Raw genomic sequence first — 16,719 nt, forward strand, 5'->3', positions numbered from 1 at the left:
CAAAGCTCTAAATAAGACCATCAAGAATAGGTATCCAATCCCAAGGATAGACGAGTTAATGGATGAATTACATATTTAAGATCAGGATGAGAAAAGAAGACATTCCCAAAACAACATTCAGATGTCATTATGGACATTCTGAATTCCTAGTACTCCCATTTGGTCTTACAAATGCTCTGGCTACTTTTCATTCATGCATGAATCACATTTTTAGACAACAATTAAGGAAATTTCTCCTTATATTTTTTGATGACATACTCATTTATAGCAAAACTTGGGAAGAGCATCTACGACACATCAAAGAAGTCCTAAATATCTTAGAAATAGAGTCACTTTATGCCAAATTCTCAAATGTGAGTTCAGATTATTAGAGATTCTTTATTTGGGGCATAAGATCAATGTTGAAGGAGTAAGTGTTGATGAAGAGAAAATCAAAGCTATAAAAGAATGGCCAAAACCCAAGACCCTTACTCAACTATGGGGTTTTTTTGGGCTATGCAGTTATTATAGAAGGTTTGTGAAAGGTTTCTCCAAGATTACTGCCCCCCTTACAGATTTAACTCGAACAGATGCCTTTGCATGGAACGAAAAAGCACAAGCATTTGATGAATTAAAAGAAACTATGAGCTCTTGTCCAACTTTAGCCATACTTAACTTTACAATACCTTTTGAGCTACATTGTGATGCATCAGGAGAAGGGATTGGAGCAGTCCTTATGCAAAAGAAGCATCCAATAACATTTGAGAGTCGTAAACTCTCATAATTAGAAAAAACACTACTCTATATATGATAAAGAAATGTTGGCTATCATGCATGCCTTAGCCAAGTTTTGACAACTTCTTTAGTTTGTGGTAAGTTCATTGTGAAGATGGACCATAACAACTTACATGTCTTCCTAAGCTAGAAAGATCTCAATGATCGACAACAAAAATGGGTAAGCTAGATACAGGCAAATAATTTTGACATAGAATACGTAAAGGGGGTGAATAATGGAGTTGTCGATGCTCTATCCAAATGACCCCAACTCAATATGGTCACTTGTATTTCAAAAGATTGGAAGGAGGACATTATTGCCAGATACACAAAAGACCCTAAAGCCAGTGAAATATTAGAAGGGAAAACTTCAAATGAAGATTTCAAAATACAAAATGACATTATACTTTACAAAGGAAGAGTAATTCTGATCCCCAGATCAAGGATGAAGGAAACCATCTTAAAGGAGTATTATAATAACCCATTGTCTAGCCACCAAGGATATTTCAAAACATATAAACAAATAAGACAAAAAAAATTCATGGAAAGGCTTAAAGAAAGATGTCCAGAGGCATGTACAAGAATGTATGACATGTCAACATAATAAGGCAGAACAAACACATCCGGCAGGGCTCCTACAATCATTACCTATTCCAAAACAAAAATGGGAAAGCATTTCGATGGATTCCATCACTGGTTTACCCAAAGTACAAGGAAAGAACAATATTTATGTAGTAGTGGATAGACTCACCAAATATGCTCATTTTTTTTCCAGTTACCATGGAAGCATTAGCACATCAGATAGCTAAATTATTTTTCAAGTGTTTAGACTCCATGGGCTTCTGCAAAATTTAATCAGCAATAGAGATAGCAAATTCATCAGTCAATTTTGGCAAGAGCTATTCAAGCTAGCAGGAACATGTTTAACCCCCAGCACAAGTTATCATCCACAAACAAATGGACAAACCGAGATAGTAAACAAGTGGCTAGAAGGCTAATGAACTATGTAACTAGGCAACATAAAACATAGATCAAATGGTTGCACTTAAGCGAGTTATGCTATAATACGACCCATCACATGTCCATTGGAATGACTCCCTTCAAAGCTTTGCATGGATATGAAGCACCAACATTTGCAAACTTACTCCCACAAGATAGTCAAGTACCAAGCGCACAAGAGTTTATTCAATAGAATACTGATATTCTAAAAACTCTTAAGGAGAATTTACAACAGGCCCAAAATTAGCAAAAGATCTACGTCAACCGAAAACACACTGAAAGGACTTTTGATGTGGGAGATTTGGTATTCCTAAGATTACAACCATATAAACAAACTTCAAGAAAAAGGAATGAAGCAGAAAAACTAAAACCCCGATTCTATGGACTGTATAGAATATTAAAGAAAAGTGGAGAAATGTCATATGAACTACAACTCCCTGAAGGGAGTAAGATCCATAATGTTTTGCATGTCTCCCGACTCAAAAAGGTATTGTGGAAAAAAATAGAGCCATGTGCAGAGTTACCCCCCTTAGATGATTAGGGTCAGCTGGTCTTAGAACCTGAAGTCATCTTAGATACCAGATTTTTTTTTTGAGGAATAGAACCATTACAGAGTACTTAATCCAATGGAGGAATCTACCCAAGGAGGATGCCACTTGGGAAAAGAAAGGAACTATCAAATTGCTTGAGGACAAGCAAAATCAAACGGGGGAGACTGTGATAATCCCTAAAAGACAAGAATGTTGACTATATTTTTTAGAGGAAAAAAAGAGACACCCAATAGTGGAGGTAACCTTAGACACCATCATCCAACTCGGCAAAGACAATCAAGGAGAGACGACTTAGATCTAAGCATCCGTAAAAAAAAAGGATATAAGACAGGAGCAGACCGATCAAAGCAAAGAAGGAAATAAACAAAGGATCAACATCATCTGAACAGAGCGTTATCACAACAATTTCAGACATTGTATAGATATTAAAGAATCCAAAGAAGGAAGGAACTTCTATTGAACCCGACCACATTTACTCTTCCACTATGACACTGACACAATGGCAAGGCAGAAACAGTGTACAGTAACCAGTGGTTTGCTACATCACAAGAACAATTAGAGATTCACTCTAGAGACAATACATTATGCGCTCTACCTGACATACATTTAACAAAGAACCATATTAATAAACAGAGACAATAGGAAGGGTAGAACCATTCTAAAACCAAGAAACAAGGATTAAGGCAGAGGTCACCTATCTCTAAAGGTCAGTATACTGAAACATACAGGCATATGCATATGAAAGGATGGATGTACCATTAAGGTTATCCATAAGGCCTAGATTGAGAAGTCTTTTAGGAAGGATGGATAAATCAGTGACGATTATCCATAGGTCTTAAGGAGAGTTAGTATCATGAGAGGACGATGCTTAGTGGAGAATTATCCTAAATTCAATTTAAGTACAGGAAATCTCCCACAGCAACTAAGTATTTGGTCATAGCCTCTTGTTAAGAAGGGGAGAGCAATCAAGGTTAGGAACCTTATGCTATTTTTAATAAGTAAAATGATCTATTTTTCTTATTCATAATTCCACTAGATTACTAACATCCTTGTAGGTGCAGAAGGCAAAATCGGGAAATCCGACTAGATAGTGAAGGGACATTACAAAATAATTATCTTATGACTATATATATATATATATATATATATATATATATATATATATATATATATATATATGAAATTTAATCTTTTTACAAATGACTAAAATTTTGTTACACATTTTTTCCACTAGTAAATTCAATTTGAAAGGATTTTTAAAATGTTGTATGAATGCCAATATGAACTAATTATATATATGGTATTATACTTGTGTTGTTTTGACTTTAATATAATCTCAATTTAAGCAATCATCTAAGGTACATAATAGTATCACCTTAATATTTATTTCTTGTTGGATAGGATTAGATGGACATACCTATATACTTCAAGGTTACATATCTATAAAAACTAACTTACTATTAAGAAGATCAAGATTTATAATTCTTTTCTATTCCTAACATTTATCATAATCCTAAACACAACTCTAACTCTAATTTTAATTGCAACCCTAATCCTAACCTTAACTTGGATTATAATTCTAACTCTTAAATAAAGCTTAACCCTTATTTTATTGTAAATTGTATTTGTAGTTATACTCTTAACCCTAACCCTAATATTTAGAGTAAAATTATTTGAAAAATCCATTTCCAACTATATAAAAATTTAAACCCAAATAATAACCCTAACTCAAATTTTCTCTCTTACCTAAACCCTACCCTAACACTAAATGTTTAAATGAACCCCAATCCTAACCCAATAATTACCTTTCTCTGAACTCTAACATAACCCTTATTCTATTATTCAAAAATCCTAATTCTAATTATAACTTTATCTATATCTATCAGACTAAGCCTAACACTAATAATCGTCCTAATTTTGGTGCTAAGTGTAAATATAACTCTAAACTCTAAACTTAATACTACTCATGCTGCTAACAACTTTAATCCTCAAATTTTTTTTAATTAAAATATTTAATTGAATTGTAGTAATATACTCATATGTTAATAATAATCTAGAATATAAAATATATAAAAAAATATTACTTAATTTATTAAAATCTTATATATTGGACGGCAACAACTAACAATAATCTATAATGTATGTTGAAAGAAATATTCTTGTTAAAGCGTTTTTTTAAATAAAGTTTTGACACAGTTAAGCTAGGACAAAATATATCTCAATACACCTATAAGCTAGTGGCTAACTAGCCGACAGAATGGCGTAATATAAAATCAATGCAAGCAGACAAGGACAACTTGGGCATCGGCTAATTTTTGATTTAGACACAACATACTATTAAGAGCAAGTAGGCAATGTAATTACATGATTCAAAGAGACTGAGAGCGTGAAATAGCTTATTATTACATAATACTCGAACTATTTGAACTGTTCACGATACAAACAATTATAAATTAGCTGCCTCGTCTTAGACAAGGAGTAACTTACGTTATTGGTGACTGTTCAATCTAGGTTTAGTGATGAATGATTAAAAATTAAATTGTGACATGTTTTATCGCATGGATATGGACAATCCATTTCCTTCACAGTCCTTCGTTCAAAATACCAATCACCCACAGCCTCTGCAATAGTCTTCAAAACATAAACGAAGTTGAAGATGAGTATAACAACCATGAAATATGCACATGTTCAGTATGAATTTGCGACAAGTAGGTTGAAGGAAAAACAGAACATCAACGAGGAACAAGATCTATTCCTATGCGAAGTTGTTTTACTTAGCTAATATGTTTTGACTTGCATATAAAAATAAAGTTAGTGTTCCTTGTCAATGTAAAAAACAAACTTTAGAAAATGCAAAGCCATTTATCATAATATTAATGCAATGTCCATTCTTCTCAATAAATCTGCTCCGTTCAGGAAACGAAAACTAGAAATAAGAGAAAAGAATAATACATTTTAGTTAATGTGGTACTATCTTATTTATCACAATTAGCCAAAAAAAAAATTTCAAAAAAATTGTTATTTGGTTGAGCTTTTCTCTAAAAGGTGTATTTTCTCTAAGAAATAATATAGATTTCTTTAAAGTTATGTTTATTTTGAGTTAATTTGTCGAAGAATTGTTATAATAGATTAAACTCCTGTAGCTATTGTGGCATGTTTAGGTATCCTCCATATAATAGGTATACTATAATTCATCTATAAGCCAAGTCACTCAACATTGTAGACCATAAAATATGTTTTCTTCACATTTCTTTTTCAATTGAAAGCTGGTCTAACAATTAATGGTTCTTTGAGAGCGATAAAGGATGCAAAATCAAATCATTAACAAATCCAACATGAACCAATTGCATAAGTTTCAGAAGTAAAAATCAGAGTTATCAAGGGACGCGTCCCTGGTATATTTTCAGCCGTCCCCATCCTAGAAATGTTTCGGAGACTTGGGGGCACCTAGGGGACTTTGACTCTCAAAGTAACACAAATTTGGCATATCAATTCTGCTGATTCTTATATTTTAAGGTTATATTTTAGCCATGTTTTCATATAAATATTTTAAAATTTCTCTATATATTTAAAATTTCTCTATTGTTATATAGCCGTCCCCAAAATCGACAAAGAAATTTGCCGTCTTGGAAACCCGTCCCACTGTCCCCTACCGTTCTTGTCCGAGAAACTCGGGAGAACATAGATAAAAATCTTTGAAAGCTAAAAAAGCTCCATTATTAATCGTTAAAAGGAGAAGTTACATTTATGCTATGTGAACTCTCTGAGCTCTGGAATAGGTGTCAAGTGGAGAAGTCACTGGGAGAAGTAAAGTCTGATCGAGTCAAGTTGTATTATTTTTTAGAGAAATACTCTATTTGAGTCTAAAAGTCCAATAAAACTTTGTATGCAGCTCAAAGTCAGGTTTGTGCTATTATTTTCAGAATATGGTCCACTTTTCCCTCTTCAATATATGACTCATTATGATTATTGTTGTGTAAAAACTTTGATGTGACAAAAAAAAATTAATTTCAATTGTAATTGGAGTGCATGATCGGTGGTACTGGACACTCCCATGGTTTGTAGAAGAGAAGTTCAAATCAAGTGAGGAGGATATATTCTTTTCTCACAACTGTTAAATGAGCCTCAAAAGAAAAATTGCTAAGTAGAAAACTAATTGGAGATTTAAGGAACACAAGTCTGGAGGACACTCAACAACCTCTCGCGAGTCATTACCGATAGGGTTGCAAAATTGTTTATGCTAGAAAGATTCAAGCCAAGATCAGTTTCAAGTTGGCAGCGACAACCATCTCGTACCATTTTTAATCAGTGAAAATGATCAACAATGGTGGCTGCATACATCACAAAGAAGACTTGGCTCTTGATCTTTTTATATTGTGGTTGGACTTGTATGTCCACAATCACATTTGTTGGCTGTTTGTGAGTGGATGTGTTTGTCACTATTCAAATTTTCTGTAAGAGCTTGGATAGATGTGTTAGTCCCTATCTGTGGTTCCATGAGTAGATGCATATGTATCTACTCGTATGTTAAAGTGTTTGGTAAGCTACTATGTGTGGTCATCAAGTATTGTGATATACAATCTCTCCTTGATCACAGTATGGGGATGTGTTGGGAATTAGTTTTCACATCTAGATGTTAGGAATACTATGGTGCATAAAATAATGGTGGTACAAATTTGTTTATATTGAGTTGTTAAAACAGCTCAAGCAATTTTGGAATATTGTTTCCTGAAAAATAGGTTATGAAAAATCTTATGTGTGTGTAATCATATTATAATGTGAAAAAAAACAGAAATACTGTTATACGATGTTAAACATTTTCCTTAATATTTTGCCCAAATCTTTGATATGAAGAATATAAGTAGTGGAGCTCGTGTTGGGTGAGTGTGATGCAGAGCAAAGGTGGTTATGGCTTCAACTATACCATAATTCACAATTATAAGGTTTTCAAACATCCAATGCAAACTTCAAATTCCTCAATAGTGAATTTTACTTCCTACGGCCTAGTTTTACTAGTAGCCCTTCAAAACAAGGCTTTCCAACATATCTTCCATGGTGTGCCCAATATTGACAATATGGTTATCTTTTGAGACACCTTGTATGCCCCTCTTCTGTTAGAAAGTAAAGTCCACCAAGATAACTAATAGGTGTATGTGTGTGTGTGTGGTGAATCAATTATGTACTTAAAAAAACTCTCAATATCTTTATTATTTCTAAAACATGTACACAATAGATGCAACAACCATAGAAAGATAACCATGCACAATAACACTAGATATGTTAACTAGGGAAACCCTTGATCAGGGGAAAACCCTAGTGGGAATGATGCCCACAAGATGATGTACTAATATAAAATTTCCTTGTGAAAGGATGGACTCATACAATCAGTACATATGAGTCCCTGTTAGGAGACTTTGGATCCTTGTTAGAGGATTCCAACTCTATAAGGAGCTGTGCCAACCCTGTTAGGAGTTGAAAGGAGGACAACTGAACCCACTGTCCAAATAGCCTTAGACTGTCTTCACTAAACAATCTTCAGGATAATCTATCTAAGTTCTGAACTAACTAAACAACTTCTTCTTTGCCAATATGGTTCCTTTGAAGCAAACAACACATTCTCAACATCTATCTCTGCTCGGATTAAATACAAATTCGTATCCAAGTTTGCATAACCAAACATCACAATGTATATGACCGCATATGAGAATTACCACAAGGAACTGATCTTTCCTTTATACCAAGTCCTAAAACAAGTATTGAGTCGGCCTTGAGGCTTTCTTAATTTACAATGAATAATGTAAGACATGATTAAGATATTATGTTACACGTTAAATTACAATTAAGCTCTTTCCACAATGATTTTGACAATAGCTGACTCACAAGAAACAACATGCTGAACAAACTTCATAAGACAGCTCAAACTCCATATCTGATTTTTCCATCTGGAACATAGCATATTGAATACGTCCCTGACCATCCTCTAAATGTGCTTAACGAAATCCTATCTCAGCCAAAAGATACAACTGATTTACCAGTACCCGCTTTCCAAAAACTCTCTCTATAGCTACCTCCAAAAAACATTGCATAACTCTGTCATAACCTCATATCCCTTTCTGTGCACATAATTGTAGCATTTATAAGCATCTCTGAACATGTCTAAGAATGCACAACCCAACTTGTTGAATGCGTCAAACGCATTTGCCTTTGCAACTTTGGAAATTTTTACAGAATAAGGTATATACTGACATCAATGACAAACACTGTCATGAATACAACACATAAGCATTGAATCATGTCTCCAACAATGCTATGATGCTCCCCCATAGAAATACCATCAGCATTCATGCTAACATCTTCAACATTTTAAAAAATTGGATAGGGTTGTTTTGGTACACGCTTTTCGATAATTGATTGGTAATCAACAATTTGACCTAATTAGGCCACTCTTACAAAGCAAGTATAGGTTTCCTTCACCCCAAACTTCAACTTCATTCAAGGGAAATAGACAAGTCTCATGTAGTCTGAATCCACAACTTTCATCAATTAAAGCGATCATCAATCCACGCTTCTACTAAATCATTTTACACCTATGCAAAACAAGACTAATATTTAGAAATATTGGGCCAGGGCATCACAAAATTGGTCTCTAGCACCTTCCCCTACTACAAACTTATGAAACCTAAAATACATCCAAAATCCTTCCATTACACTGATTTGTAGATTTTTCGACCATTGGAATGGGCCTCAAAACATATTTTTATGATCCAAACCCTTACACCTAGGCTTTCAGACCTTATCACAATAAAATGCTTCTGAAATGTACAAAACTTAATGAAAAATGATGAAATCAAAACCAAAAGAAAGGTAATTCAATTCTATATCCATTACAATTGCTTCCGCATCACATTTCCTTTGTACAAGTTCATACAATGGCCTAAAACAACACCTAAACCATTAAAATGCTTGGATTAATGTTGTTTTTATTGTTTTATCATCCCAAATCACATCCACTGACCAAATGGACAAAGGAACAAGCTATTTACATGTTTTTCCAACCCTCCCGATGGTCACAACTTCCATTTGAATCCTACCTAACCAAAAACCAAAAGTTGTCTATTGTGACACATTTATAAGAAAAGTTGCTTGACAACTTTTACAACTTTTGTGCAACTTTGGACAAATGACCCAAATTAACTTCCTAATGCATCAACTTGACTCAACCCAATACAAATTGATACAAAAGACAGTATTCCATGACTAAAACATAAACACACTGATTTTGACAATGCAGCCTCATGAAGGCATGAATGCATTAGGTGTTTTTACACCATACTCCTAGGGTGAACAAAAATCTCAAGTCCCCTTTGAGATCAGGTCTTGGGATGTGTTGGTAGGTGTTTTGTTCTACGACAACATGCATAATCAAAGACTCAATGTTTCGAAGTGAAACATCAACCATTCAACTCTCTCTTGATATAAAGTCACTGCTTATGCTAAGCTTGCAACGTAAGACACAAGCTAAATTCAAGGTTCTTTTATTGTAGATATTCACTTAGTGTAATGATGTGATAGGCTAGGAAACACTTTGTGATTACATTGTTTCTCAAGATGCACTTCAAAAGATGTGGTTTCACAATGTGCATTAAAAATACTATTTTCAGTTTTCGACTCTTGCCTTCTGAACTTACTTAAACTTGACTACTACCTCTATTCCTAAGGTTGAATTCAAGGAATTGTGAATCGCTTGGACTCTACTAAATGGAGCTTAATTAGTAACTTGACTCACCTAGTGCAAGCTTCTCAAGTGTACTTAAATGGTTTTCATATTGACATCTCTTTAGTCCCATCAAATGGATGCAAATTAAAGACTCAATGTCAATTGAAGTTAAGTATTAATATTCATTAGCTTACACCACAAGGCACTCCTACAATCTGAAAAAATCTAGTGGCCCGGATTTGTTTGAGTCACGCAAGTCAACATCCACAACTACTTTCATTCAACCAAACTAAATCACTCAAAGAAAATTCTACTCTACTTTATCTCAACAACTTGAAATGAAATCTATTCTAAACAGATGAAGGTAATCATGCAATAACACAAACTCGATTACAACTACCAACATGCAAAACACAACAATGAAAAGTACAAAAAAATTTATATATCTTTGCAACCAATTCTCCAACTAATCCCTTTACAAATGAAAGCAGCAATCCTTGTATAGGAAGCTCAAATATAATTAATTTCCAAGATTAAATTAGAATCAACAACTTGGATTCAATTCCAAAAACCCTAATTAGGGTTGCCACCCAATCAACCAATGAGATTCAAGTATCTCAAAATAGACCAATAGAAAAATCAATGGGAGTAGCAACCAATCAAAAGATGCCAAATGTAGGGCCAATCAAAATCCAACATCTAGACAACTAATGCACGAGAAAATAGATGACACATGGGCTTACATCAAATTATTATCCAAAATGATATTTTCTTGATCTCTTTCTTTCTTTGCCAGTTCAATGAGTCTAGACAACATGTTAAGCTTATTCATTTGAAGCATAGGTGTGTTCTGAATCATGCAATCAGCCAAAATCAGCGCAGACTTAGTTGGAGCATGGCTCTGCCCACTGCCAAAGTTTTGTCTATCAAGGCCTTGTCCACCAACATTTTATCTGTCAAGGCTTTATCTACTGCGGTCATGTTTGTCGAGGCCCTGTCCCCTGAGACTCTATCCTTCCTGGCTCTGTTCACCGAGGTGTTTGCTATTGAGGCTCCATTTGCCAAGATTATGTTTGTCGAGATTCTTCCTACTATAAAGGTTCTGTCTCTCGAGGCTCTATCTACAACCGAGGTTTTGACTTCTGAGGTTGTATTTGCCATAGTTATGTCCGCTGAAGTTCCATCTACTAAGGCTTTGTCCATTGTGGCTCTATCTATTGGTGAGGTTCCGCCTATTAAGGTCTCTATCAAGGTTATGTTCGTTGACTCTACCTATCAAGGCTCTATTTGTCGAGGTTTCTTCTTTTGAGAATTTGTTCATCACCGAGCCTTTGTCCCTCAATAAGGCTCTGCCTGTCGTCGAGGCTTTATCTGTCGTTGAGGAATTGTCTTTCATTGAGGTTCTCGCTTTGTCCATCCCCAAGGCATTGTCTTTTGTCGAGGCTTTATTTTTTGAGGTTTTGTCCGTCTCTCTTCATTGTTACCAAGACCTTGTTTGCTGCCGAGGTTTTGTCCATTGTCAAAGCTCTATCTGCCATCAACGTTGTCTGTTTGTCATCGAGGCTATGCTCGTAGTGGTGGATGTGTCTGTGTTTGATAATGTGCCCGTAGTTGTGGTCTTTTCTATGGCTAAGTTCGTATCAGCATCGACATTTGTCTGTGGCCATATTCAAAGAGATTGTTGAACATGACGACGTGAAAGATTTCATGAATTCGCATTGTTTGGATCCTAGTGAAGGGCATGACAATGTTTATATCAGGTGGCATAGTAGAAGTTGGACAACAGTGTATTGCAACAGAGGTTTGATGTAAACTCACATGTTTTGCCTGTGCATTTGATTTGGGATCCTGGAGCTAATGATGTTGATCGGATAATGGATTGCTTGAGGACAAACAATCTTTGGGTGATGACAAATTGTGATATTCCCAAATTTTAATGTTGTAATTTAATTAAATTTATAAATTAATTGGTTCCAAAATTTAAATTGGATAAGAAAAGGACCTTTAATTAATTACTTTGATTAGTAAATATGGGGGCCCAAATCAATAAAATAAAATATTTGTATTTGAGGTTCCATATAATTTATGTATATCTTGGGTCCATCTTTATTTTTGGTTATAGGTGTTTGTTACCATGTTGGCAATCGTTGTGCACCTCTGGAGTTTTTCCTTCGACAAAGTATTTATGACTAACAAATAGGATGTTTTTGGCATCCATCTTGGAATTTGGTATTGCAAATTCCAATTGGAGTTCTTGTCTACTATTTTGGAGGTGAAAGATACTATTTGGTGAATGCAATTTCAGTGGTTTAGCGCCACCCTATTCTGTTGTTGGAGTTATCATTCAGATATCTCACTGTGTGCCAGATCTGCTATTCATCGTCATCAGGCGACTGCTTGGTATCTGCTTGGATCTTGTACGATGCTTTTGTAATTTGAAGTTATATTTTTTAATCTTAATTTACTTTTGGCGTCGTTGATATTTGGTGACCATCTATCTAGTAAATATGAAATGCTATCATTATTTGATTCTGCGAACATTGTTATTGTTATTAATCTATACTATGTGATATCTTTGTCTATCTTTTATCTCATTGTCATAAAATAACACTGAAGTCAGAGAATTTTGTGCGCTCTATACTCTCCTCTGTTCAACCCATCTATTTCCCCATACGCCATCCTCCATTCAAGGACGTCTCTCCACCATCCAGACCAACCCACACCCTCCATACACCCTTTCCATGGTCATTGTCCATTGGCCAAATAAGAGTTGTACGTCCTTTCGTTCTCTGGCACACCGTACACCTTGGTTGTGGTTGGTCTGTATGATCCTCTCTTCCTCTACCCTATATGGATCTCCCTCCTTTTCTCCAATGTATGACTTCCCTCCCTCCAAACTATGTAGTTTGATCATTCATCGTAAAACTTGCTCTTGTCACCATACGACAACCTCCTTTTGACACCATAAGTTAGTCTATCCTCATAACCTATGACATATTAGGAGACACCGCACATCAATCTATCTTCATACCCTATGACTGATTAGGACAAACCGTACCTCCTACTATGTACCAAAGCCTGTTGCACTGCATACTAGGTGTCTTGTACATTGAGTTTGTGGGATTTCCAAGTTTAAACAATTACAGTGCCTCGGTTACTACTTGTTGGGTGGATATTTTGCAACCAATAGTTTTGAATAAAAATCTAGTCACAAAATAGGATGACCAGCCACAGCGTGTGAGACAGAGTCTCTTCTACCTTAAAGGGAAGGCTCCCCCTTCTCACCGTTCTTTGGATCAACTCAAGGTAAGAAAGAAGTCGAGAGATTTTATAAAATGGATGTTACCAATATCCTCTCTTCTTATCTTTCAAGAAAGAATCCACTTACTCGTAGAGTGAGTAATAGGCAAGGTGAATCTCTAACTACACTTCTATCAAGAGATGGAAACAGTGATACCAATAAACCTTTACTAACTCAAAGGCTAGCTGAAAATATATCGGTTTGGCTCTAAGTCCTCTTGTATTTCTATATGAAAAATCTTTACAATTAGGTCGCAAAGACTTCTAAAAGTAAAAATAACTTAACTATTTTGTGAATTAAGAAAGAAGTATAAGCTACAGACAAAGCTTCTAGATATATATTTCCACAACCACTCCCAATCAAAGCTTCAGCTCCAATTGCTTCTTAAATTACTATGTTCTTTTATTGAACATACAATAATAAAATGAATCAAGACAATAGGCACAAATTACAGCCAAAGCTTCTAATTTGCTCTATCACAATTGCTTCTTTTATTCACTTTTCTCCCAAATTCATACTACACAATCAAAGTTATGCTTGCAGAAATGTGGCAAAGCTTTCTTGCATACAACAAAAGATGATTTTACAATGAAGGGGCACTTCTTTATATAGGCACAAGAGTTGAGAAAAAGGTGGAGGAAAAAGTGGGAGCAACTCAACCAACATTGACCTAATCTAACTAAAAGAAAAAATATAAGGTTACATGCATCTGCACGTGCAACTCGCATTGAATCTTTTCATGTACATTCAACTTGCGTTACATGTAATTACACATCTTTATGTAACACACCCTTTTCAATTACAAACATGAAAGAAGAAGAAGAAGAAAGACAAAAGAGAATTCAAACAATCATAAGGATTGTCCTAAAAGACCTTATACTTGGCAATGCTATCCTGGATAATAACAGGTTTGGGAGTTCCTGTATTTTGTGTCATTGCATTCACCTTGATAACATGGTCTTGCATCTTTTGATAACCTTTGACTTTCTTTCATGAATTGTCTGTTGTCATTTGAAAACTTTGAAATGTTCAAGCTTTCCTCGCTTAAGTTGTCGTGAATACTCCTTTTGTAGATTGACACATTCTAGATTCTCTAACACTTTGAAAACCTTCTTGACGATGTTTGGATGTAAACTTGGAATAACTTTCCATCAACACCTTTAACTTCTTTTTGAAGTGAAGTGCTTGGCGCATGGGAATGTGTGCAAATGGAGATTGCTGATTTTTAAAGAGTGACTTGGGTTTTCAAGATGTCATTGCACGAAAATGGATTACATCTAAATGCAACTTGTAATGAGGAATGGAAAGTGAGATGACATGCAAATGCGGATGGTGGATGCGCTTTACATGTAAGTGCGGGTGATGGGATGTGGCATAAAGCATGGAAAGATGTGGAAACATGTATTTGCTCATGAAGGTGTGAATGCATATGGAGAGATGGAAATGCAATGTAATTTGATGCGAAGTGAAATTTATAGTTGTCTTCGTAGAAAGGTGAAGTCAAAATACATGGGAAAACATGCATATGACATTTTTTGACCTTTTAAAAGTGACTTGTAGTCAAAAATGGGTTTTGGAGATGCAATTACACATAAGGCATGTTGTGTAATCATGTTGTGCGAGTGAATGCGAAAAGTGAGATGAGTGAAAATGGAAGTGGAAAACGGAATTACATGCATGTGCAGATGGTGAATGAGATGGAAAACATGTAATTGCATTTGTCGGATGAGATGTGAAGTGTTGTGACATGGAAAGATGGAAATGGAACGTGATGATGCTTTCGCATGAAGCAACAAGTTCTTGGGAAAGAACTTGCAATTTCTTCCAAAATGGAGAAAAAAACAGAATTGAAAACAAGCAAAACACAAAAACAAGCACAAAACAAACACATGCCTTTGGCAAAAGACTCAAACATGTCAACAAGCAAGCCACTTCAACATGCAAATTCGAATTTGGAATTTGGAAAAATTCCAAAAGTGTGAAAATGAGAGTTTTCATCATTTTAAAAGGCAAAATGCACATTTCATGGCATATATATGGACAAGTGTGCAATAACAATCCATAATATGCATAGAAATAGCAAGATAAGCATGAATTGATGAGCAAGTTTGAAAATGTCCATTTATTTGGAGGTTAAAGAGCTAAAATAGCAAGTTTTATAGACTTGAAGACCAATTCTCCCTCAAATCCAGATTTTCAAACAACTTTTTGACTTTTTCCATACTTGCATTTAACAAAAATTAATGAGCAATGAAGGGTCAAATTTGACATGAAAGTGCCAAATACATGGTCTCCAAAGACAATATCATGCATTTTAAACTAAAAAACAATCCCTCTTGATCAAAGGTATAGGCTGAAAATGCATTTTTTTGAGTTTTTTGAACAAAAACATGACATTTTTATGCAAAAATATGGTCCGTTTTTGCAAAAACGTGACCAAAAAATGCATGTTTTAAAGTCATATTTGACTTGTGAATGCAAAAAAAAATTCCCCAAATGCATATACATGGATCAAAATGCAAAAACGTGACTCCAAAATGCAAAAAAGTGTATAAAAACCTCAATTTTTTGGGCATTTTTAGCAAAATCGTGATTCATAAAAGATATGAAATGAATTCATTTTTGGCTTCTAAGTGCAAAAATGTGAGCCAAGATGTATTGCAAATGATTGAAGATGCCAAAACGCCTCTTTTCCTTGCTAAAAAGTGATTTAAATCACTCTAAATGGATTTATCTGAAGATTTTTCCAAAAACATGTCCTTGGAAGGAGTTTGAAAAAACATTTTTTAGCAAGACAAATCCATTTTTGATGTTAGAAAATCCATTTCCAAGAAAAAACGACCCTATTGGAGAAGATCTCATGAAAACTATCAAGTAAATCTCTCACAATCTCCAAAATTGGGTTTTTGGAGAGCAAATGCATGTGTTCTTCCAAAATCGGACTTTTTGGAGGTCAATGCACATTTTAAAACATGCTTTTACTTAAAATCAGATCTTTTTGGGTGCATAACATGTTTTAAAATCTTTCAAGAAGGCAAATCAGACCTTTTTTGGGTCAATAGCATATTTTAAAATGTGCAAGCAATCAAAATCAGACCTTTTGCGGGTGCAATGCATATTTTAAGTTGTATCTCACTTTTTTGATGCAATGACACAAAAAGTCACCTTTTGATCTAATGACACCAAAAAGGTCCACTTTTAATAGCCTTTTGATGTAATGACATCAAAAAGGTCCACTTATGTTTTCAAATTGAACTTTATATGCAGTGGCATGTAAAATGTCCACTTTTGATGGATTTTAAATGTAATGACACATAAAATGTCCACTTTTAATAACTTAAAGTCATTTAATCCACTTAAATTTATAAAAATGTTACTAAATGGGTCATAAACAATAT

General features: G+C 34.7%; 1 protein-coding gene across 2 annotated transcripts in view; it reads right to left on the reverse strand.

The window, feature by feature from the left end:
- Positions 1–4,607: 4,607 nt before the first annotated feature.
- Positions 4,608–16,719, reverse strand: part of LOC149543762 (pectin acetylesterase 3-like) — a 228,460-nt gene continuing 216,348 nt past the window's right edge. The window contains exon 12 of one of the 2 annotated variants that reach the window (XM_089798455.1): positions 4,608–4,924. In XM_089798455.1, coding sequence (XP_089654581.1) covers positions 4,886–4,924 — 39 coding nt within the window. In that variant the 3' untranslated portion in view covers positions 4,608–4,885. Of the gene's footprint in view, positions 4,935–16,719 lie in introns of both variants that reach the window. The other variant, XM_089798454.1, reaches the window with a different exon arrangement.

Source organism: Cupressus sempervirens, chromosome 8 (genome assembly GCF_028749045.1).
Source record: "Cupressus sempervirens isolate cs-2001-9-10 chromosome 8, ASM2874904v1, whole genome shotgun sequence".
Classification (NCBI taxonomy): domain Eukaryota; kingdom Viridiplantae; phylum Streptophyta; class Pinopsida; order Cupressales; family Cupressaceae; genus Cupressus; species Cupressus sempervirens.